Here is a 21,016-nt window from a genome sequence, read left to right as displayed (position 1 = left end):
CCACAAACTGCAATGATAAGTCTATTCACCTTGCATATTACAGATGTTAGATGTTCTCAAGAGGAGGTTGAGTATACTAACAGATAACAATGATGGCTGGTAGGTTCTTGAATGGTCTGAGGCTGCCTTGTGTATGTCAACTAATCTTTTACATTCTTTTTACTTTCTTATGCTCTTACACTCAACATAGAAGCCTGATAATGTAGTGAGAGAGGCCATATATTATCTCCATTGCATCTTGAGTCATATAAAGGTGAAAATAAAATAAAATAATAAGATAAAACAAGAACTGAAGTAAAAACTATGATGCGTGTTGTCTCAACCTAAAGAGTTTTGCAGCTTGGGTCTCTTGGAGGGCAGAGGAGCAGAGTCTGAGTCTGGGTAATGCAGGATTAGTTCCTTGTAGAAGAGTGAGTTGTTACGCTGGTGAGCCAGGACACCAAGTGGAACATCAGAGCTTGTTGACTCTGAAAACACAACACAATATTAGTTAGTGATGATTGTACACACACACACACACACACACACACACACACACACACACACACACAAAGCAAGGCTGAATAAAACTAGATATGGAGACTGGACAGTAAGAATGAAGCTCCTTTATTGTATGTCACAACTAGGTACATGCACACGCACACATACAAAGCAAGGCTGCATAGTGTAGATATGGAGATGGGATGATATAAACATGGCTCCTTTATATGTCACAACTGGATAAACACACACACACAGCAAGCAAGAGACATAAGAAATGTCTGAGAAGAATATTACTCTTACCAGAAGCAATGCCAGTGACAGCAATTCTCAGCCTCTCCAGCTTCCTTCGGTCTCCTAATGACAGATGCTTTGCTGTTGCTAGAATGCTGTCAATGGTGTAAAGGTCTTCCCCTGTGTGAGTGCTGGCTTTGCTCTCCTTACCATTACGAGCTTGGGAGCCTCCATTGAACACGTACACAAGATCTTTTATACTTTCCAGTTGGCTTTCTGTTATCCTTGTCTCTGGACTCTCTATAATTCTGGAAATAGAGTTACACGGCACTGTAAGAACACAGCAATACATGATGTGGGGATAATCATATGAGTAGTGTCTTCACTGCTCATATCTAAACACGATACTGTCTTGTCTCTTCAAGAATTACCTTTCCAACTGATCATTTTATCAGCAAACAACACATCACTGAAGCATAGTTTAACAATTTTAATTCATACAAAAAATTCCTCATCTGCTAAAATGGTATGACTATGTATATATGTCATGTATTATGCAGGTAAATGAACTGCAGCCATGTAAGTCTTGCTAGATGAGTTCCCACCTGAAGGCAGTGTGAGTGGACCAGTCAGAGTGTGCAGCAAGAAGGTCCACCACCACTCTCTTCCACTCCACCCCTCCAGGTGGCTTCTCCAGCACCACCAAGTGTCCTGAGCAGTGACTCACTTGGCTGGAGAAACATGGCAACTCCAGCAAGGCTCCAGCAATGATGCATACCCACTCTGATGCCAGTTTGGAATGTTCTGAAACCAAATAGAATGAGAAATACCACCTCTCATAAAAAACTGAAGCTCTGAGTTTTCACAGAGTATTTATCGACTCTTCAGAACTTAAATGTTGGTATATGATACACTGTCACTTACCTTGCCCCCTTTTGACAAGACACGACAAGAGTAACTCAATGCCTTCCTCGATGCTGCAGAAAAATGCAAGCAGGGGTTCCACTCTCTCCAGAACTCGGTCATCAATGCAGCAGCCACACTCACACACGTCAACTGGTGAATACAGGCAGGGATTGGTGAAGTGAGAACAAATACAAATAAGAATTTAAGCAATGAAAAACATTTGTATAACTTCACACCCAGACATTTATATACATAGCTAATTCTCAAATAACAGTAATAATATATTTATTAAGAGTTCCGGTGATGAGAACATGAGCACAGCTTACCACCCTCATGATGCCTGGCCAAGTCGGAGCGAGTCTCAGGCAGCAGGACGTGAGAAACAATTGCCTTGGTGCACTCCTCAGGATCCAGCAAGTACAAAGATTCCAAATTCCGAATGAGAGCATTTTTAACCTGGCAGAAACAAAGCAATAGTCTGAGAATCTTAGCACAGATATTCATTCTTGTGACTGGCACTACTATACTCACAAACAAGCAAGCCTTAAAGTCAAGTGTTACTTTTAACCTTCTTAAAGAAATGATCATCTGTTGGTAATTCTCAGAATAGTATAGAAATGTAGTTTGTGTGGACAGAGACAGTAAATGGAGGATAAAAGATTAATTTTGTATTTTCTAGGCTACAGGAGTATTTAACAAGCTTTACTGTAAATATGTGTCTGAAAAGTTGTAAGGGATGATGGGAAAAGAATGTCTAGCAGTGAAAGAGTTAAATTAAAACCCTGGAGAATGAGGAAGAGATGAGAAGTTGTTATAAATAAAGGAGTTTTCCCATAATGACTACAATCTATTCACTATAGCATTTATCTACAATTTTCTCAATATGACCTATGTAACACAAAACATGACAAAAGCACTCCCAGATCCTGCTTGTCCTTACCTTGATGTATAATGGCACTTTCTTCTTGGCAAACAATATGGAGACCTTCATATATTTCCTTAACAGAGAGAAAACTTTAACACTCTCAACATAACCTGATACTGAACATGACACAAGTGCTCCCAGATTCTGCCTGTCCTTACCTTGATGTATATTGGCACTTTCTTCCTAGCAAATGATATGGTGAGCTTCGTGTACTTCCTTAACAGAGAGAGAAAGCCTTGCCATCTCTCCTTGGAGATTCCTGACACATCACACTGCTTCATCTGACTCTTCTCAAACTCTGCATCCCAATAATATCCCTGAAAAAAAAAAGATATGCTTGAGAAAATAAACAAACAACAGTCACATGCTCCACTCCTGTGCTGAAGTGCAACAACAGCACACACACAGGAAAATAGAACAGTAGGAATAGGAAAAGGATAGTCTCACATATCCCACTTCTAGAAAAACGTAGGGAAATATACCTTCCTCTCAGATGGGACGATTGCTCAAGAATTAAAAAGGAATGGAAAGGAAGGAAAGGTCTTGTTTCAACTATCCCAATTTTTGGAAAATCTAGGGAAATATATTTTTCTCTCAGATGAAAAGATTACACAAGAATAAAAGAAAAGAATAAAACACCAAACTTAATCACCGCCTCCTAGAAAACTGCAAACAGAAATTCACATAAATGACACGTTACCTTAATCCACTTATATGCTGTGTCCAGGGCCCTGTGCACCGTCTCCCCACCCGCCCAGCCTCCATGGCCGTGCACTATCTCATTCCTCAGGTCAACCAGGTGCATGGGAAGGCCAATTTCCAGTGCCAGGTTGTGCATGGACTGAGCTCGGTAGTAATTGGTCTGGGGAAGCTTGACAATGGAAGTAACAAATCTGCAAGAGGGATTTACTGTGAAAGCTCCATTACAGATTCTGGAGCAAGGACAAGGTAATGCCACAGGAGGAGGAAGTAGACACCTGCCGAAACAATAATTACTCCCAGTGAGGTCTAAAGCACTGTTCAGGGGGTGCTGTGAACTTATCATTAAACCCAGCTGTGACCTCACTGAACATTTCCCTTTGTGTCTCACAACACAAGGGGGGCAGTCACAGCCTGCCCTCTAAAGACAACTCTCTTCCTCCACACAAAACTACAAGCACCTAATAACACACAAACCCTTCACTCAAAAATTTTAAAATCATCATGGCGACTCCTACACCAGCCTTGGAGTCCCCATCTGGGGAGGGGACCATAAATGTCCCCAGGTCGGACTGCCTTTCTGTCGATGACCCTAAGTGTCTTGACACCCCCCTCAACTTTTTCTTCATTAACTTCTGCAACATTCGCAGTCTAAGATCTAATTTTCAATCTGTAGAACACCACCTCTCCTCTTCTAAACCTCATCTTCTTTTCCTCACTGAAACTCAGGTGTCTGAGGCAACTGACAGTAGCCCCTTTTCTGTTCCCTCCTACTTTCTCTATCCTCATTTTCGATCCAAAGCTGGATACTGCGTTTATGTGCGCAATGACTTAACCTGCTCTCATGCCCATGCTCTTGAATCTTCCGAGTTTTCCACCATCTGGCTACGACTACAGAGTCACTCTCATACTAAATTTATAGGAGGAGGCAGTAGACACCTGCTGAAATGATAATTACTCCCAGTGAGGTCTAAAGCACTGTTCAGGGGGTGCTGTGAACTTATCATTAAACCCAGCTGTGACCTCACTGAACGTTTCCCTTTGTGTCTCACAACACAAAGGAGCAGTCACAGCCTGCCCTCTAAAGACAACTCTCTTCCTCCACACAAAACTACAAGCACCTAATAACACACTCACCCTTCACTCAAAAGTGCCCTTGCTGCCTAAACCCTCGGAAGGCTTATGGACCTGATGGGGTCCCTCCTATTGTTCTCCAAAACTGTGCCTCCATGTTTGCACCTTGCCTAGTCAAACTGTTTCAGCTCAGTCTGTCAACATCTACCTTTCCTTCTTGCTGGAAGTTTGCCTACATTCAGCCTGTTCCTAAAAAAGGTGACCATTCTAATCCCTCAAACTACCGTCCTATTGCTTTAATTTCCTGCCTATCTAAAGTTTTTTAATCTATCCTCAACAGGAAGATTCTTAAATATCTATCACTTCACCACTTCTATCTGATTGCCAGTATGGGTTCCGTCAAGGCCGCTCTACTGGTGATCTTCTGGCTTTCCTTACTGAGTCTTGATCATCCTCTTTTAGAGATTATGGTGAAACTTTTGCTGTTGCCTTGGACATATCAAAAGCTTTTGACAGTCTGGCACAAAGCTTTGATTTCCAAACTACCCTCCTACGGCTTCTATTCTTCTCTCTGTAACTTCATCTCAAGTTTCCTTTCTGATCGTTCTGTTGCTGATGTGGTAGACGGTCACCGTTCTTCTCCTAAATCTATTAACAGTGGTGTTCCTCAGGGTTCTGTCCTGTCACCCACTCTCTTCTTATTATTCATTAATGATCTTCTAAACCAAACTTCTTGTCCTATCCACTCCTATGCTGATGATACCATCCTGCACTTTTCTATGTCTTTTCATAGACGTCCAACCCTTCAGGAAGTAAACATTTCACGCAGGGAAGCCACAGAACGCTTGACTTCTGATCTTTCTAAAATTTCTGATTGGGGCAGAGCAAACTTGGTATTGTTCAATGGCTCAAAAACTCAATTCCTCCATCTATCAATTCGACACAACCTTCCAGACAACTATCCCCTCTTCTTCAATGACACTCAACTGTCCCCCTCTTCTACACTGAACATCCTCGGTCTGTCCTTTACTTATAATCTGAACTGGAAACTTCACATCTCATCTCTAGCTAAAACAGCTTCTATGAAGTTAGGCATTCTGAGACGTCTCCGCCAGTTTTTCTCACCCCCCAGCTGCTAACTCTGTACAAGGGCCTTATCCGTCCATATATGTTGTATGCTTCACATGTCTGGGGGGGGTTCCACTCATACTGCTCTTCTAGACAGGGTGGAATCAAAAGCTTTTTGTCTCATCAACTCCTCTCCTCTAACTGACTGTCTTCAGCCTCTCTCATCGCCGCAGTGTTGCACGTCTAGCTGTCTTCTACCGCTATTTTCATGCTAACTGCTCTTCTGATCTTGCTAACTGCATGCATCCCCTCCTCCCATGGCCTCGCTGCACAAGACTTTCTTCTTTCTCTCATCCCTATTCTGTCCACCTCTCTAATGCACAAATTAACCAGTATTCTCAATCATTTATCCCTTTCTCTGGTAAACTCTGGAACTCCCTGCCTGCTTCTGTATTTCCACCTTCCTATGACTTGAATTCCTTCAAGAGGGAGGTTTCAAGACACTTATTCATCAATTTTTGACCACTGCTTTGACCCTTTTATGGGACTGGCATTTCAGTGGGCATATTTTTTCTATTGGATTTTTGTTGCCCTTGGCCAGTGTCCTTCCTACATAAAAAAAAAAAAAAAATGCAGTGTTGAGACATTTAAGAGGCAACTACATGCCTTCCTACACATTATAGAAGATACTCCACCACTTCCCAACTACCACACCTGGCCACACTATAAGCTAGAGGGCAGAATCCCATTTTCTTAAAAGGAGTCACTAATTGTAGCTGAGGCCCACTGATTTAAATTCTTCAAGTTAGCCAGTCAAAGCAGTGTTGTCACCCATAGTCTGTGGTGTACAGGGACAGGGCAGCCCTGTCACCCATAGTCTGTGGTGTACAGGGACAAGGCAGCCCTGTTAACCATAGTTTGTGGTGTATAGGGACAAGGAAGCCATCACTCATACTCTGTGGTGTATAGGGAGAAGGTAACCATCACCCATAGTCTGTGGTATAAACAGCTTGTGTGGCTAACTTAATTACCTCCTAACTTCAAAAATAGATCACATGGGTCACTGTTAGCAAGAACCAGCCATGTAAAGTCTGTGGTTTTGCCTGAAAAGTAATTCTCATAAATTGTACTAATTAACTCCTAAGCACCAAGTGTTTGGCACGGGAACCTCTCCTCATGACAAGCATTATTAGAGAAAAGTTCCTCTTATTCTTAGTTATATTTCCTTTCATACGGTGATCATAAGGTGATGAAACTTACAACATGAAAAGCACCTATCCTTCTCCTTTCTAATAAAGTTTTTCATCAGACTTGTTATTTTAGTTCAGCATCCATGATCCTTGCCTTGTATAGACTACCACATGGAAATTCATGCAAAAGTGGGATGGAGAAACTTTGTAAGTGCTGCCAAATAATGTTCAAAACATTTTTCCCCTCCCTCTGTTTAATTTAAGGCAAGAAAACTGTGCAGTGCACATATGTGTCACCCATTGGAGGCCTGAGATGTGCACCACTGCCAATGCACCAAGCCATCGCTTGGGGGTTAAGAATCTCAACACTACATTGCCTGTTACAAGTGTTCAGCATCTCACCTCTGAAGTGCTGAGGCCAAGAAGATGGACTTCACACTGCTCTCAACCGTAGGATCAACATCCACTATCTTGGCCTGGAGGAGTGGCAGAGTGACATCAACTCCTGCCGGCAACTTCTCAACCCTGCAAGGTTACGATGTACCATCAAGATTACCACACATTGGTGGCAGTGTATCATTTAACAGATAAGGTGGCAAACTGCATTGTGCATAAAAATATAAGAAACTAAGGGAGGCTGCAAGAAGCCATCTGGCCTACATATGGTAGTCCCTGTGTGAAACAGTCAATACAATGATAAAGGAACATATGAAGTTAGAGATGTAACATAACAATGAAATAATATTAGATTAATATTATTAGATTAATCTTGCCCTAGGGCAAGATTAGGTTAAGTTTAAATTGTCTAAACTTTTTTATTTACTGCTGATCCCTTTGATGTGTATTTGGAAAAGCATTATAAGCACCATATTTCTGCCTACAAAATAAGCAGTCACTGTCTTGAAATAAGTAGACAAAAGTTATTTTTATTATCCAAGAGTTACAAGTAAGGCAGTGCAGTGGTACACTCACCTGGCCTGCCACACCAGTTATGACTGAGGTGGTGCAGTGCTACACTCAACTGGCCTGCCACACCAGTTATGACTGAGGTGGTGCAGTGGTACACTCAACTGGCCTGCCACACTAGTTATGACTGAGATGGTGCAGTGGTACACTCACCTGGCCTGCCACACCAGTTATGACTGAGGTGGTGGTGGTACACTCACCAGGCCTGCAACACCAGTTATGACTGAGGTGGTGCAGTGGTAAACTCACCTGGCCTGCCACACCAACATAGTGTCTTTGGCATCTTTCCAGCGACCCACATCACTAGAAAATGTGGCCCTGTATGTCTCCAGCCACTCCTCTCTGTGATAACGCAAAGGATGAACAAAGATGAAACACGTGCCTGTGCAGTACAATGAACAATATTGAAATATCATTTGCGGTTTCATTCGAGGGCTAGATTAAGGGATAATATCTTACCAAATCAAAATAAACTAACTAAGGCATAATCTCACCTAGAAAACCAAGGTACTACGACCACGCTATTCATTGAGTCGATGTTGTTGTTGTTGCTGCTAGTCGAAAGGTATTGCCTTTCCAACGGCACTTTCGTAGTTTTTTTTTTTTTTTTCTATACTTCCAGTCTTTTTTTTTTTAGGTTTATCTTGTATTCAGTGTATTCTCTTCATTTTCTTCATCTTCAGGTTTGCTTCTTTTCGTAGTCAATGCTTTTTCTTCGTTTTCTTCACTTATAGGTATGGTCTCTCTCTCTCTCTCTCTCTCTCTCTCTCTCTCTCTCTCTCTCTCTCTCTCTCTCTCTCTCTCTCTCTCTCTCTCTCTCTCTCTTAAAACATAACGTAATCTATTAGAGAGAGAGAGAGAGAGAGAGAGAGAGAGAGAGAGAGAGAGAGAGAGAGAGAGAGAGAGAGAGAGAGAGAGAGAGAGAGAGCATTTATAAGCCCAAGGGCTAAACTAGCCCAAAAACACCACGGAAAATAGCCCAACGTCAGCCAAACATACTTCCACCTTAACCTGGCTAATATACACAGGCTGAGGGCGTGGCAGGGAGCTCAGTAGGCCTGCAGCATCACTAGCGGCAGCAGCATGGACAGGCCGCCCACAATATAGCACACTTCTGTCCACATTACCCAGAATCCTGCAGAGAGAGAGAGAGAGAGAGAGAGAGAGAGAGAGAGAGAGAGAGGCGCGGTGAAGATAGATATAAATAAAGAGATGTAAATTTTGAGAGATAGAAGAAAATAAGAGGTTTAGAGAAAGAGAAAGAGAAAAAAAAGAAAAGAAATATTAGGTTTTAGAACGTATAGTGGCTGAGAGACTGATTTAATAAAGAAACAGAGAGAGAGAGAGAGAGAGAGAGAGAGAGAGAGAGAGAGAGAGAGAGAGAGAGAGAGAGAGAGAGAGAGAGAGAGAGAGAGAGAGAGAGAGAGGCTGTACTTAAGCAATTATATCTTTCCATACCACAAAAACCACACACACACACACACACACACACACACACACACACACACGTACGTTTCCCTAAGGGCGTTACATCACTGTACGTGTGTGTGTGTGTGTTCTATATCTCTAGAGCGGAATCTTTCAAGAGAGAGAGAGAGAGAGAGAGAGAGAGAGAGAGAGAGAGAGAGAGAGAGAGAGAGAGAGAATGAGGAAACAAGGAAGAGAATGAAAAATAAAAGAAAAAAAGCAAGAATAATGATGATAGCAACAACAATAAAATAAGAGAGAGAGAGAGAGAGAGAGAGAGAGAGAGAGAGAGAGAGAGAGAGAGAGAGAGAGAGAGAGAGAGAGAGAGAGAGAGAGAGAGAGAGAGAAACGACGAGAAAAAAAAAGAAAAAAAATATAGCCAAAATGTTTACGTTCGTGAGAGAAAACGGAGGTCAGCTTTTTATTCTTATGGGAGACTTATGTGAATTGAAATACGCTCAGTTATTTGTACATCAGTGCTTCCCAGACTTCTCCAGCACGTGTTCCCTTTGAGTAGCACCAAACCCACCACAACTCACACATTGGTAAGCCTTCTAAGCACATACCAGTTTACATTGGCGCAGATATATTAAAAAGATTAATCACAAAAGACTAATTAAAAACATATATTCAGTACATGCAGGTGGGCTCTCCTTGACACACAGAGAAAGGCTGGTAATTCTCTGTTGATCATTAGGTACAATATGAGAGCCTCTGCTATACTTCCATATCTCTGTGAAGTATTGTTGTTTTTTAACGTAAAATGGTAAATACTTAATAATGATAAGCTGAGATATAACACAGTATTAAGCCAAGCCTTCAATTCACACAAGCTTTTCAATGATTTCACATTACGCCACACAAGGGACGAGACATTGCAGTGCAAGTCCCGCCAGGACCAGTTTCAATTTGGCGCTTCAATCAGTAATGTCTAGATACTTTGACAATTACAGTTATAATGGCCTGAGATTTATTTTTACACGCTTATAATTCTTTATATTTAATTTTCTATTAGTTTAGTACAATATAAAAGAAGTTGGTGCTTGTTATTGAAAGGTAAAAGTGTCTTGTGGATAGCTTTGCTTGCGTACTGTGCGGAGCAGGCTGGGAGGGACGACAGTACCAGACGTCAGACACAAGGCACTAGGTTTAAAGGGTGCCATAAACTGCTGCTTTATTTAACGTATTTTCGCAGAACAAGACAGTGACAGGGGCCGTGGTGGCTGCCTGCGTGTGCTGGTGCAAGCTTGGTGCCTGCCGGGAGATGCCTGCAGTGCCACCAAGGCTAATATTGGTAAGAAACCGGCCCACCACTTGTCCAGCCAGCTAATTTGCACAGTGTGATGTAACAGGCGGTAACTGTGATAGTGTTGTTACGTGTCACCCACAACAACAACAACACAGGGCTGTCAGGTCAGTGGTTAACCTTACTGTTTATTGTTGAGCCTCGTATTTCATGTTTTTGCACCTGGTTAAGAATATATTGACGTGACCCAGCATTCCACGGTGCCACAAGCGCTCCAAGCCTCCACCACAAAACTCTTACTAATTAACCATGACAGGAATTATAAAAACGTAAAAAAAATCCACTTACCTAATGTTATCAGCTGAGGTGGAGGCAGCCTTCCCCATTTGTCTGCCAATATCTGCTTCATTTCTCACTTATTGTAAGCCTAACACGTCACTAAGTGGAGCCACATAACTAGGCTTTCATATCCGCTAGCTAGATATACCCGCCATTGCCTCATTTAGTTACGATTGAAGAATAACAGGCAAAATAGCGGCCGTTCTCTCCACTGACAAGGGCCGCCATGATGCCTGGCTACCTCTGCCAACCTGCCTCAACCTGTGGGTTCCAATATTTTTTTATTTTTTTCTTAACTTCTTTATTCTGCTCGTATAGCATGTTTTTTATGGTTTATAAAAATAATTATTTGCTTTAGAAGTATTTTCGTGGCTTGTGTTGAGTTGTGTTCAATTTTGTGTTGCTTGCCGAAAATGCGGGGTGTTTTTTTGTCAGTATTTTGACAAACTTGATTTTTTATTTCACGCTCTAACTACGTCTTTTGTATTTCTAAAAATTGCTTATGATTTTTAAATTGTTTTTTGGTTCCTGTTGAGAGAAATAAGTGGACTTTAAAAATGGTTTATGGTCCTGTTAAAAGTTGTGATTACAACACTTTTTGTGTTATTGTCTCTCTATTTCAGCTTGTAACTAACTTTTCATTGCTTGAAAAAATAGTTTGTATGTTTTAAAGTGTTTTATCTTGTTGTTGAGTCTAAATAGGTGGACTTTTCAGTGGTTTTTAATCGTATTTAGGTTCCAACACTTGTTTTTTACACAATTTCGGTTTTATTTGCTTACTTCTTCTTCCAGGTAGCTTTTGATTGTGTAAGATGATAGTTCAGATTTTTTAAAATTTTTTACGTTCCTAAAAATTCAAATGTTGTGGACTTTTCAATGATTTAAATGGTGCCGAATATTTCAACACTTTTTCCATATTTCATTTGGATATTTTTTAAATATTACTCATGCTAGAGCTGTTTTAATATTGTAAATATTATTTTAAATATTTGTCAAGTCAGAATATATAAGGCATTCCAGCCTAGCTCCATTTTTTCGAGGGGTCAATTTTAAAATGAAATCCGTTACGGTACGTAAATTTGCCGTGACGTCACGGCCGCCATCATGGACCCGGGACCTTGATCGGCTCCGCTGTCTCCTCGGTAATATTTATCGTATTTTGCAGTGTTTTCCTGGTGTTTCCACGTCTTTCTAGACTCAGACGTGTAGATAAGAGTAGAATGAGTAAGAAAATAAGAGAAATAGAGGAGGAAGATGAAGGGAGAAGGAATAGAGGAGGTGGTAAAACAGGAAAATGCTAAGAAAACAATATTTAGGTTAATTTTCCCTGCTGCCCTGTCTGTCTTTGTAGTATTTGTCTTCCTTGACAGTGCTTTCAGTGTATTTGGTGTGTTTAGGCGATGTTGGAGTGTGTCTGGAGGTATTTAGGGGGTGTTGGAGTGTGTGTTTTAGGGATTTGGTTATGTTTGAGTCAATATTTAGCGTTCCTGGTGTGTTTTGGGGTGTCTTAGGCTTGTTTAGGAGTGCTTTAAGTGTGCTTTGGACAGTTTTCAATGTTTTGAGATGTTTCAAGTGTATTTTGGGATGTTATGGATGAGTTTGGGTGTGTTTTGTGTGGATACGGGTGAGTTGTGGGTGCGTTTGTGGGTATTTTTGGGTATTTTAGGTCAGTCTGGGTGTGTTTTGGGGTGTTTTAAGTGTGTTTTGGGGTGTTTTAAGTGTGTTTTGGGCCGTTTTAAATGTGTTTTGGGATGTTATGGGTGAGTTTGAGTGTGTTTTGGGTTGGTACGGTGTGTTTTGGATGCGTTTTAAGTCAATTTGGGTGAGTTTTGGAGAATTTTAAGTGTGTTTGGGGATATTTTGGTGCTTTTTCGATATGTTTAGGATGTTTTTTGTGCGTTTAGGAATGTTCTGGGTATGTTTAAGGTGTTTTAAGGTGTTTTAGTGTGATTGGAGTTGCTTTTGAGGTGTTTTGGTTATGTTATAGGCATGTTGCAGGTAAGAATGGGGTCTTTGAGGGTAGAAGTGGTGTGCTTGAGGTAAAATAAAAGATTCTGGAGTGTTTTGGGGAGGGGCTGTGATAGTAGAAGCGTGTCAGGGGCGTTATAGCGTGTGTTGTGATATATGAAGCTACTAGATGCAAGTGTGGGGAAATTCTGGGTCTGGACGGGGTGTTGTGGTGTTAGAGTCCTAGCAGGGGGAGGTACTGGAGGTTGTAGGCATGGGTAGAGGGTAAATAGAGAGGTACACTGTAGGTTAGGTTAGGTTAGGCGTTGATTGGCGTTGATTCAGTAATACAATGTAGAGGTAATATTCAGTTATACGAATTCAGTAATACGAATTTAGAGGGACAAAAGAGAAAAGCAGGAAGACCACCACCACCAACAGCACCAGCACAGTGGAAGAAAGGTTAGAGAGAAGCGGGGAAAGTTGAAAAGTTAATAATTAAACGTATGCTGTCTTTTATTATTATCTTGAGTATAAAATGGTTATATGACAATCTCTCTCTCTCTCTCTCTCTCTCTCTCTCTCTCTCTCTCTCTCTCTCTCTCTCTCTCTCTCTCTCTCTCTCTCTCTCTCTCTCTCTCAGCTTTGGATTAGTAACCCCGTTGACAGAAGTGACACCCACGTTTTCTCTTCTCAGATGTAAACAAAGCGGTACTTTCCTTCCAGCTGGTGATCAAACTTCCTCTCGCTCTCCCTCACTCTCCCACGTCACGGAAGCAGTGATATAAAGCACACGAGGAGGAAGTGAGAGGATATATATATAGTGCTGTGTGTGTGTGTGTGTAAAGAAGAAAATGTTATATCTACGTGTTTTAAAAGTTTCCTACATTTAAGTCAAAAGAGGCTGGCTGGCTGGCTGATGCTGCTGCTGTTGTGGATTTAATTGCTCGTCTATGTTCCTTTGTGCTGTGAGGGAAAGTGTGTGTGTGTGTGTGTGAAGGAAGAAAGGGGTGGTGTTTAGGGGTCTGGGATGAGAAAACGAGTGATTTGTGTAGCCTTCAGAAAAAAAATAAAGTTTTTACAGTGGGAAAATTTTGGTGGTGAGGGAGAATATGACTAAAATATTACCTCATATTTAACCTAACGTGGTGGAGCTTCACACTCCTCAGCTGCCCCCTAACCAAACCAAGCCTAACCCAAAGAAGCCTACCCTAACTTCTGTCTGGTGCTTCCTCCTCCCCAAGACTGGCTATCTTGTGTCTTAATCCCAAGCTAGCCTAACCAAACTTTATCTAACGTAACTTAAGCAATTCTAACCTAGCCAAACCTTACCTAAGCAAGCCTAACCTAGCCAAGCCTTACCTAACCTAACTAACCTAACCTAAAGAAGCCTAGCCAAACCTAACATAACCTAGCCTAACCTAACCTAACCTAACCTCACCTAACTTAATTAACGAAGCATTGCCAAACCTAACCTAACCTAGCCTAACCAAACCTAATCTAACCTACATCCTCTTCCCACGGCCCCACTTAACCTAACCTAACGTAACTTTCAGAGCAACGGCAACCCTCCGATCCTGCAAGCAGTTGGCGGCAGCGATGGCGGCGGCAGCGGTGGTGAGGTGGACGGCAGGGACAGAGGGGCAGTACAGGCTGCGGACATCAAGGAGAAGGTGAGCAGGGTGTTGTGTTGGTGTGTGTTGCTAAGCTGAGATGTAAAGTGTTTGGTTGTCAACACGCTGCAATATTTGTCACTCAAGGCTCATGCAACACTGCCTCCATGCACAAGTGTGTCAGGAAAGTGATCGCTGCAATATTTGTCACTCAAGGCTCATGCAACACTGCCTCCATGCACAAGTGTGTCGGGAAACTGATTTAAAGTCCTAAACATTTTCTTGTTTTACTTTATTTATTTATTTATTTATTTTGTTTTATTTTTTGTATATATAGGAGGGACACTGGTCAAAGGCAACTAAATACTATAAGAAAAAATACTGAGAAAAAATTAAAGATAAAAAAGACCTCACTTAACCTAACCTAACCTAACATATGCTAACTTAACCTAACCTAACCTAACTTAAACTAACCTAACCTAACCTAACTTAACCTAACCTAACCTAACCTAACCTAACTTAACCTAACCTAACCTAACCTAACTTAACCTAACCTAACTTAACCTAACCTAACCTAACTTAACCTAACTTAACCTAACCTAACCTAACTTAACCTAACCTAACCTAACCTCACTTAACCTAACCTAACCTAACATATTCTAACTTAACCTAACCTAACTTAACTTAACCTAACTTAACCTAACCTAACACCCACAGAGGAACGCGCGGACAAGCAAGGTGGTATTCGGCAGTCTGATCCTGGACCTGCTCGGCTTCACGGCGGTGGTTCCTCTGTGTCCTGCTCTCCTTGACTGTTACTCCAAGCATAACTCCAGCGGCTTGTATTCCTCTGTGCTCTCCTGTGTTACTTATTACCAGCATATCATCGGCGTCCCTGCGAGGTTCCGCTCTGTCTTGTTTTGGTGGTATGTGGGTTTGTTGTGTTTTGTATTGGTTTATAGATTTCTAGTTTGGTTTTATTGTTATTTTTTTTCAATTTTTTTTATCCTGTTATCTATTTATTTATTTTTGTTTGTTTGTTTGTTTGTTTGTAGGGTGTGTGTGTGTGTTTGTTTGTGTTCCTGCTGTTCTATATTGCAGCTTGTTTTCTTGTTTTTGTTTTTTTGGTTATTGTTATTTTGTGTTTTATTCCCTTTCATTGTTCTGAGGATGTTTTCAGGTGTTTTTGGGTATTTTTGGGGTGTTTTCGGATGTTTGTGTAGTGTTTTGTGGTGTTTTGGTGTATTTTGAGGGTGTTTTGGTGTGTTTTTGGAGTGTTTTGGGGTATTTTGAGGGTGTTTTAATGTGTTTTTGGAGTGTTTTTGGATGTTTTGGTGTATTTTGAGGGTGTTTTGGTGTGTTTTTGGAGTTTTTTGGGTTGTTTTGGGATATTTTAAGGGTGTTTTGGTGTGTTTTTGGAGTGTTTTGGGATGTTTTTGGGTGTTTTTGGGTATTTTAAGGGTGTTTTGGTGTGTTTTTGGAGTGTTTGGGGATGCTTTGGTGTGTTTTGGGATGTTTTTGGGTGTTTTGGGGTATTTTAAGGGTGTTTTGGAGTGTTTTGGGATGCTTTGGTGTGTTTTGGGGTATTTTGAGGGTGTTTAAAGGTGTTGTGGTGGTGTTAAATTTATTGTTTGTTTATTTTTTTTAGCTTTTTATTTTCTTGTGCATTATTTTATTTCTTATTTATATTGTGGTGTGTTGTCAGTGTGCCCTAACCTAACCTAACCAGCCTAACCTCCCCTCAACCCACAGGCACTGATCAGCGTGGCATTCAGCATAGGCTTCACCGTCGGGCCAGCTGTGGGGGCCACGTTCTCCCGCTGGGGGAAGTACTGGGTGGTTCGCGGCCTCGGCTGTCTACGCACTCACTCTCGCTGTGGCTAACATAATATTCTTTGCTGTCTTCTTCCAGGAATTGCTGCCTGAGGTGTGTGTGTGTGTATTTACCTAGTTGTTGTATTTACCTAGTTGTATAATACAGGGTCCGAGCCAAAGCTCAATTAGTCCTGTCTCCATACCCGAATTTGTCCAATTTCTCTTTAAACATGTGCACACTCTTTGCCGCAACTACCTCTTCTTTTAAGTTATTCCATATTTCAACTGTTCGATGCGGAAAGCTGTATTTCTTAATATCTCCCTAACAATGACTCTTCTTTAATTTCTTCATATGTCCCCTTGTACGTCTATCTCCTTCCTCCACTTTTACAACTAGGTCATCTCTGTCTATCTTCTCCATGCCATTTACTAATTTGAACATTGTTATCAGGTCTCCTCTTTCCCTTCTTTCTTGCAGTGTTGGTAATCCAATTTCTTCCAGTCTTTCCTCGTAACTTAGGTCTTCCAATTCAGGTATCATTTTCGTAGCTGTTCTTTGTATTCTTTCCAATTTCCTTATATCTTTGTGTGTGTGTGTTTGTGTGTTTGTGTGTGTGTTCAATAATATATTCTTAATGTCTCTTTTATTTATTTTTTTTAATTATGTACATTTTTTTTGTGTTTTCGTATAATTTTTGAGGTTTTCAAGGGTGTTTTCATGGTTCTAGTTTAACAGGCTGTAGTAGAAGTTACTGAGGTTTACAAAGTATATTTTCAAATCAAAATTTTTACTATGTAGCCAAAGAATTATAATATAAAACAACAGGATTTATCAGTAACAATATTATTAAACCCACCACTGCCTGTTCTACCACCATCACCATCCACAGGGCCTAATGATGATGATTCCTGCTTTCATCCTCATCGGGGCTAGCGAGACCAACCTGGGGCTGTACTCTGGACTGACGCTGTATGCCATAGGTGGGTCTGGAGGGGCTGGGATAACAGATAATTTAAATAAACACTCAAACACTTAAAAAAACACAAAATTCATGCTGGTATACACTTAAAAACACATTGAAATACTTACTAAGGCTGGCGTACACTTGTAAACTTGTACGCAAACACTGGTGTACACTTAGACACACACACACACACTTGGTAAGGCTTGTATACACACACAAAGCCATAAGAGATGCTGGTATATGCTCAGAAATCCATACACATATTAGGTAAGGCTTGTATACACCAATCTAGATGTATGTCCAAGGAGATAGCTCGTACTCTCTCTCTCTCTCTCTCTCTCTCTCTCTCTCTCTCTCTCTCTCTCTCTCTCTCTCTCTCTCTCTCTCTCTCTCTCTCTCTCTCTCTCTCTCTCTCTCTCTCTCATCTCTCTCTCTCTCTCTCTCTCTCTCTCTCTCTCTCTCTCTCTTAAGGGTCTTGCTTAGGGACTAACACCTCAATGGACCTTTTATTTCACTCTTTCATATCAATATTTGATCACCCTTGGCCAGTACCTTACATAAAAATAAATAAAATAAATGAACTCAAGACACATCACTATAACAGTCACTTAACAGCACCTCCATCAAGAGCAACACTATTACAATCCCTCATCATCTGCTGCAGGTCGCGGTCGAAACTGGCGTACGGCTTCTGTGCCTGAGCCTCCCCGTGGACGCATTCCCAGCCCCCGAACTGAACAGTCAACCTGCCGCCAATCTCAACTTCTACCAGAACAGCTCAGACACGGCTGGCCAGGACAACCACCACAACACAGACATGCATGCACCTGATATGGACATGAAAATGGAGGGACAGGAGGTGAGGGGATGAGAGGAACATGGGAGGGCAGTGTTGGAATGATGGCGGTGGTCTTATGTTTGATTTAGATTGTGTTTAATTTTATTAGGTTTAATTTAGACTCAATTCTCTATGTGACTCTCTCCCCAACAGTCCCACATGATGGTGTCCGACAGTGATGCCTCGGTGCAGGAGGGGGAATGGCAGGCAGAGACCCGCAAGCACCCCTGGGAGAAGCCTGGAGGTAGGGAGGATGGTGTGTGAAGCCATGTGGCACTTGAGTTTTTTCGTACAATGTTAAGTTTCATAATTTGATCAGGCATTGTGGCTCCTGGTGTTGCCCCTGTGCTGGTGTCCTTGTCCTGGGAAGTGTTAGTGAATGGTACCCTTGTTGCAAATGACCTCTTAAAATTGATTACTGGAAGAAATGAGAGAGATGGGGACAAATAGAATGTTGATGATGATGATGAATAAGTTACCAGGAGTTGATTTGAAAGTTGAAGGGGAATGGAGTTAGATATACAATTTTCTTTTCTTCCCGTAAAGTTGACGAGGTTTGGTATCTTTGTATTCCTTTGCTCCCCACCCCCCTTGCATCTTAAAGCTTGTTATAAAGGCAGCTTCCCAAGTAAATTATGCTTTCTATCCATTATCATGATATTAACCTAACTACAAAACAGTGGTATAAGAAATGCCCTTAGCTAACTCCAGGCTGAAAGATTCAAGTAATGTAGTGAAAGATATTCCGATAAGGAAGATAAATAGGAACTCTTTAAATTCTTAGCTAGGTGAGGGTGATGTCCATTCTCACCATCACCTGTTGAAGTCCTCCCCTAAGAGCCCAGTGAGCTGTACTTGGCCATCTGTGACTAGTTCCCTGGTGCAGTAATGTAGCCGTGTCATTGGTACTGGTCCAACTCTTGCCTTGCCTCCATATATCGTGTTCTCCCTCACTGGGACTGTGTTCTGTGCTCACTCCTTTGTTGTGGTGTGTGGACTGCTGGGTGTGTGTTTAGAGCAGAGAGGACGGCTTGCATTTCAAGGTGGATAAGATTTAATGGTTTGTAACAGCAGTGAAAATAATGTAATGAAAAGGTAATGGTGTCAAGGATGTGACTGTTCTCTTCACTTTGCTGAAGGCCTCCCAGCGTCCATGCATCTCATCTACCATCACACAACTTGAGTTTTATTTTTATCATAAGTTAATGTGATAAGAGTGTTTTGATGGATGTTTTTTCTTTAGCAGTGTATTCACCTGAGCTCTTCTTTGTTTTGACAGCGAGCTAGCTTGCTGGCCGCGCAGGGCCGGCTTTGGTCGCCTCACCTGTTATGTCTCCTCACGACTTTAGTTAATTGTAGCACTCCAGAAAACCCAGTGAAGAATCTTGTGGTAACTTCCTACATTGGCAAAGTCACACAAGCTTACAGTGTCTTCACCAACCACAGAGAGTTTATCAAAAGACCCTTCTAACGGTGCCATGCATGAGGCTGGGTGTGTACTTAACAGTCGTAGAGACATTTTCAGAGACTTTAATTAATTGAAGCGTGTTGCCCACACTTGTCATGGATGTCTGACTGAGGTGGGAAGTACGGGCCGTACTGAACCCTACCCAGTCATTCCAGCAATATTTGAGGGATGATCTGGCATGAGGCACACCTTTTTTTTTCTTTTCCTCATTTCTTTACTTTTCCCTCTTATTCCTTCCTTTCTGTCATCATTACAAACCCATTCTATCATCTTCCTTACCATAAACCATCAAAACATCTTGACAATCTCATTTAAATCACTGGGTGTGTGGGGCAGTGTTCTGGGGGTGTAGGGATGTGTTTTTGGGTGTGTTTTGCTGTATTTTGTTGTGTTGTGTGTGTTGTTTGGGTCTCTCTCTCTCTCTCTCTCTCTCTCTCTCTCTCTCTCTCTCTCTCTCTCTCTCTCTCTCTCTCTCTCTCTCTCTCTCTCTCTCTCTCTCTCTCTCTCTCTCTCTCTCTCTCTCTCTCTCTCTCTGTTTCCTTATTTATCAGTCTCTCAGCCAGTATACCTTCTAAAACCTAATTTTTTTTCTCTCTCTCTCTTTCTCTAAACCTCTTATTTTCCTCTATCTCTCAAGATTTACATCTCTTTATTTGTCTCTATTATTTATTTGTCTCTTTCTCTCTCTCTCTCTGCAGGATTCTGGGTAATGGGGGCAGAAGTGTGCTATATTGTGGGGCGGGCCTGTCCATGCTGCTGTTGCTAGTGATGCTGCAGGCCTACTGAGCTCCCTGCCACGCCCCCAGCCTGTGCATATTAGCCAGGTTAAGGTGGAAGGATGTTTGGCTGACGTTGGGCTATTTTATGTGGTGTTTTTGGGCTAGTTTGGGGCTGTTTTTTCTCATGTGTCGTTCTTTTTTGGGCTATTTTTATCTATTTTTTTTTTTTTTTTTTTTTTTTAATTGATGTTTATTATTATTTTATTATTATTTTATGTTCTTATCTCTTTCGCTCTTGAAATTAAGTTGTGGTATTGTCATTACCTAATTAATGGTTTAGGAGCGTTCAGTTCCAGCACAAATATGTATTACTCATTAAAACTATTAGTAATTAAAACCTCGTTCCTAGACTAATATTAACAGGCTGTAGTAGAGTTTATTGGGGTTTTCAAGGGTGTTTTTATGATTCTATAAGTTAACGGGCTGTGTTTTCATGGTTCCAGTGACAGTTTAAGAGGCTGTAGTGGAAGTTATTGCGGTTTTCAAGGGTGTTTTTATGGTTCTAAAATTTAACAGGCCGTAGTGGAAGTTATTAGGGTTTTCATGATTCCAGTGATAGTCTAAGAGGCTGTAGTAGAAGTTACTGGGGTTTTCAAGGGTGTTTTTTCATGATTCCAATGATAGTTTAACAATTATTCTGCCTCACCAGTGGAAAAAAAAAAAAACGCCTTTAATAGCCTGACCAACCGTGTGTGGCCTTGCAGAACAGAGAGAGGAGAGAGAGAGAGGGGTGGGTGTTTGTTTGGGAGTGCTAACCAAAAAATGATCTTAGTAATGACATACATAATCAAGTGTGCGCCTTTCCCCTGTTGTATTTCTGTTTATTTGAGACGGGCATGAGAAATTCATTACCCTCGTCTGCAAACTCTTCTCAGGATGTAATCCCACCTCATCTTAATAAAATGTTGATTATTATTCCTCTAGTTTCATTTTTTCACTCATATTTGTGTGTTTACTGTCTTGTAGGGAGCTTACGGTGTGTGTGTCCTATGATGAT

The 21,016-nt window shown here is 41.4% G+C and overlaps 2 protein-coding genes across 11 annotated transcripts; one reads left to right on the top strand and one right to left on the bottom strand.

Annotated features, from left to right (window-relative positions):
- Positions 1-8: 8 nt before the first annotated feature.
- Positions 9-10,822, bottom strand: LOC135090475 (uncharacterized). 2 transcript variants are annotated; one of them, XM_063987214.1, is made up of 10 exons: positions 10,604-10,822; positions 7,792-7,884; positions 6,979-7,101; positions 3,246-3,438; positions 2,704-2,862; positions 1,947-2,076; positions 1,639-1,770; positions 1,320-1,518; positions 784-1,022; positions 9-467 (listed from the first exon to the last, which is right to left on the bottom strand). In XM_063987214.1, exons 1-10 carry the CDS (start codon positions 10,639-10,641, stop codon positions 319-321), a joined length of 1,455 nt encoding a protein of 484 aa, XP_063843284.1. In that variant the 5' UTR covers positions 10,642-10,822; the 3' UTR covers positions 9-318. The 2 variants fall into 2 exon arrangements, with proteins under 2 accessions (XP_063843284.1, XP_063843285.1); XM_063987215.1 differs by lacking the exon at positions 10,604-10,822 and adding an exon at positions 8,037-8,286.
- LOC135090476 (major facilitator superfamily domain-containing protein 10-like) lies at positions 10,099-20,934 on the top strand. 9 transcript variants are annotated; one of them, XR_010261936.1, is made up of 9 exons: positions 10,108-10,303; positions 13,268-13,345; positions 14,098-14,214; positions 14,872-15,080; positions 15,907-16,081; positions 16,860-16,950; positions 17,599-17,793; positions 17,926-18,016; positions 19,939-20,934. XR_010261936.1 is itself a non-coding variant. In XM_063987219.1 (8 exons), the coding sequence occupies exons 1-4, from the start codon at positions 10,274-10,276 to the stop codon at positions 15,911-15,913; spliced, it is 339 nt and encodes a 112-aa protein (XP_063843289.1). In that variant the 5' UTR covers positions 10,099-10,273; the 3' UTR covers positions 15,914-16,081; positions 16,860-16,950; positions 17,599-17,793; positions 17,926-18,016; positions 19,939-20,934. The 9 variants fall into 9 exon arrangements, 4 of the variants coding, with proteins under 4 accessions (XP_063843289.1, XP_063843286.1, XP_063843287.1 ...); XM_063987219.1 differs by lacking the exon at positions 13,268-13,345 and having other exon boundaries at positions 10,099-10,303; positions 14,872-15,056; XM_063987216.1 differs by lacking the exon at positions 13,268-13,345 and having other exon boundaries at positions 10,105-10,303.
- The last annotated feature ends 82 nt before the right edge of the window (positions 20,935-21,016 follow it).

Source organism: Scylla paramamosain, chromosome 35 (assembly GCF_035594125.1).
Source record: "Scylla paramamosain isolate STU-SP2022 chromosome 35, ASM3559412v1, whole genome shotgun sequence".
Classification (NCBI taxonomy): Eukaryota; Metazoa; Arthropoda; class Malacostraca; order Decapoda; family Portunidae; genus Scylla; species Scylla paramamosain.
This window is presented reverse-complemented; position numbering and strand designations above follow the sequence as displayed.

What these genes read in the sequence shown, in the direction of transcription:
- LOC135090476 (XM_063987216.1), top strand. Translation starts at nt 10,274, where the DNA reads ATGCCTGCAGTGCCACCAAGGCTAATATTG. An exon ending in TGCCACCAAGGCTAATATTG is followed by an intron (nt 10,304 to 14,097) that starts GTAAGAAACCGG and finishes CGTAACTTTCAG; the next exon opens with AGCAACGGCAACCCTCCGAT. An exon ending in CTGCGGACATCAAGGAGAAG is followed by an intron (nt 14,215 to 14,871) that starts GTGAGCAGGGTG and finishes TAACACCCACAG; the next exon opens with AGGAACGCGCGGACAAGCAA.
- LOC135090475 (XM_063987214.1), bottom strand. Translation starts at nt 10,641, where the DNA reads ATGGGGAAGGCTGCCTCCACCTCAGCTGATAACATTAG. An exon ending in ACCTCAGCTGATAACATTAG is followed by an intron (nt 7,885 to 10,603) that starts GTAAGTGGATTT and finishes GCGTTATCACAG; the next exon opens with AGAGGAGTGGCTGGAGACAT. An exon ending in CAGCATATAAGTGGATTAAG is followed by an intron (nt 2,863 to 3,245) that starts GTAACGTGTCAT and finishes TTTTTTTTTCAG; the next exon opens with GGATATTATTGGGATGCAGA.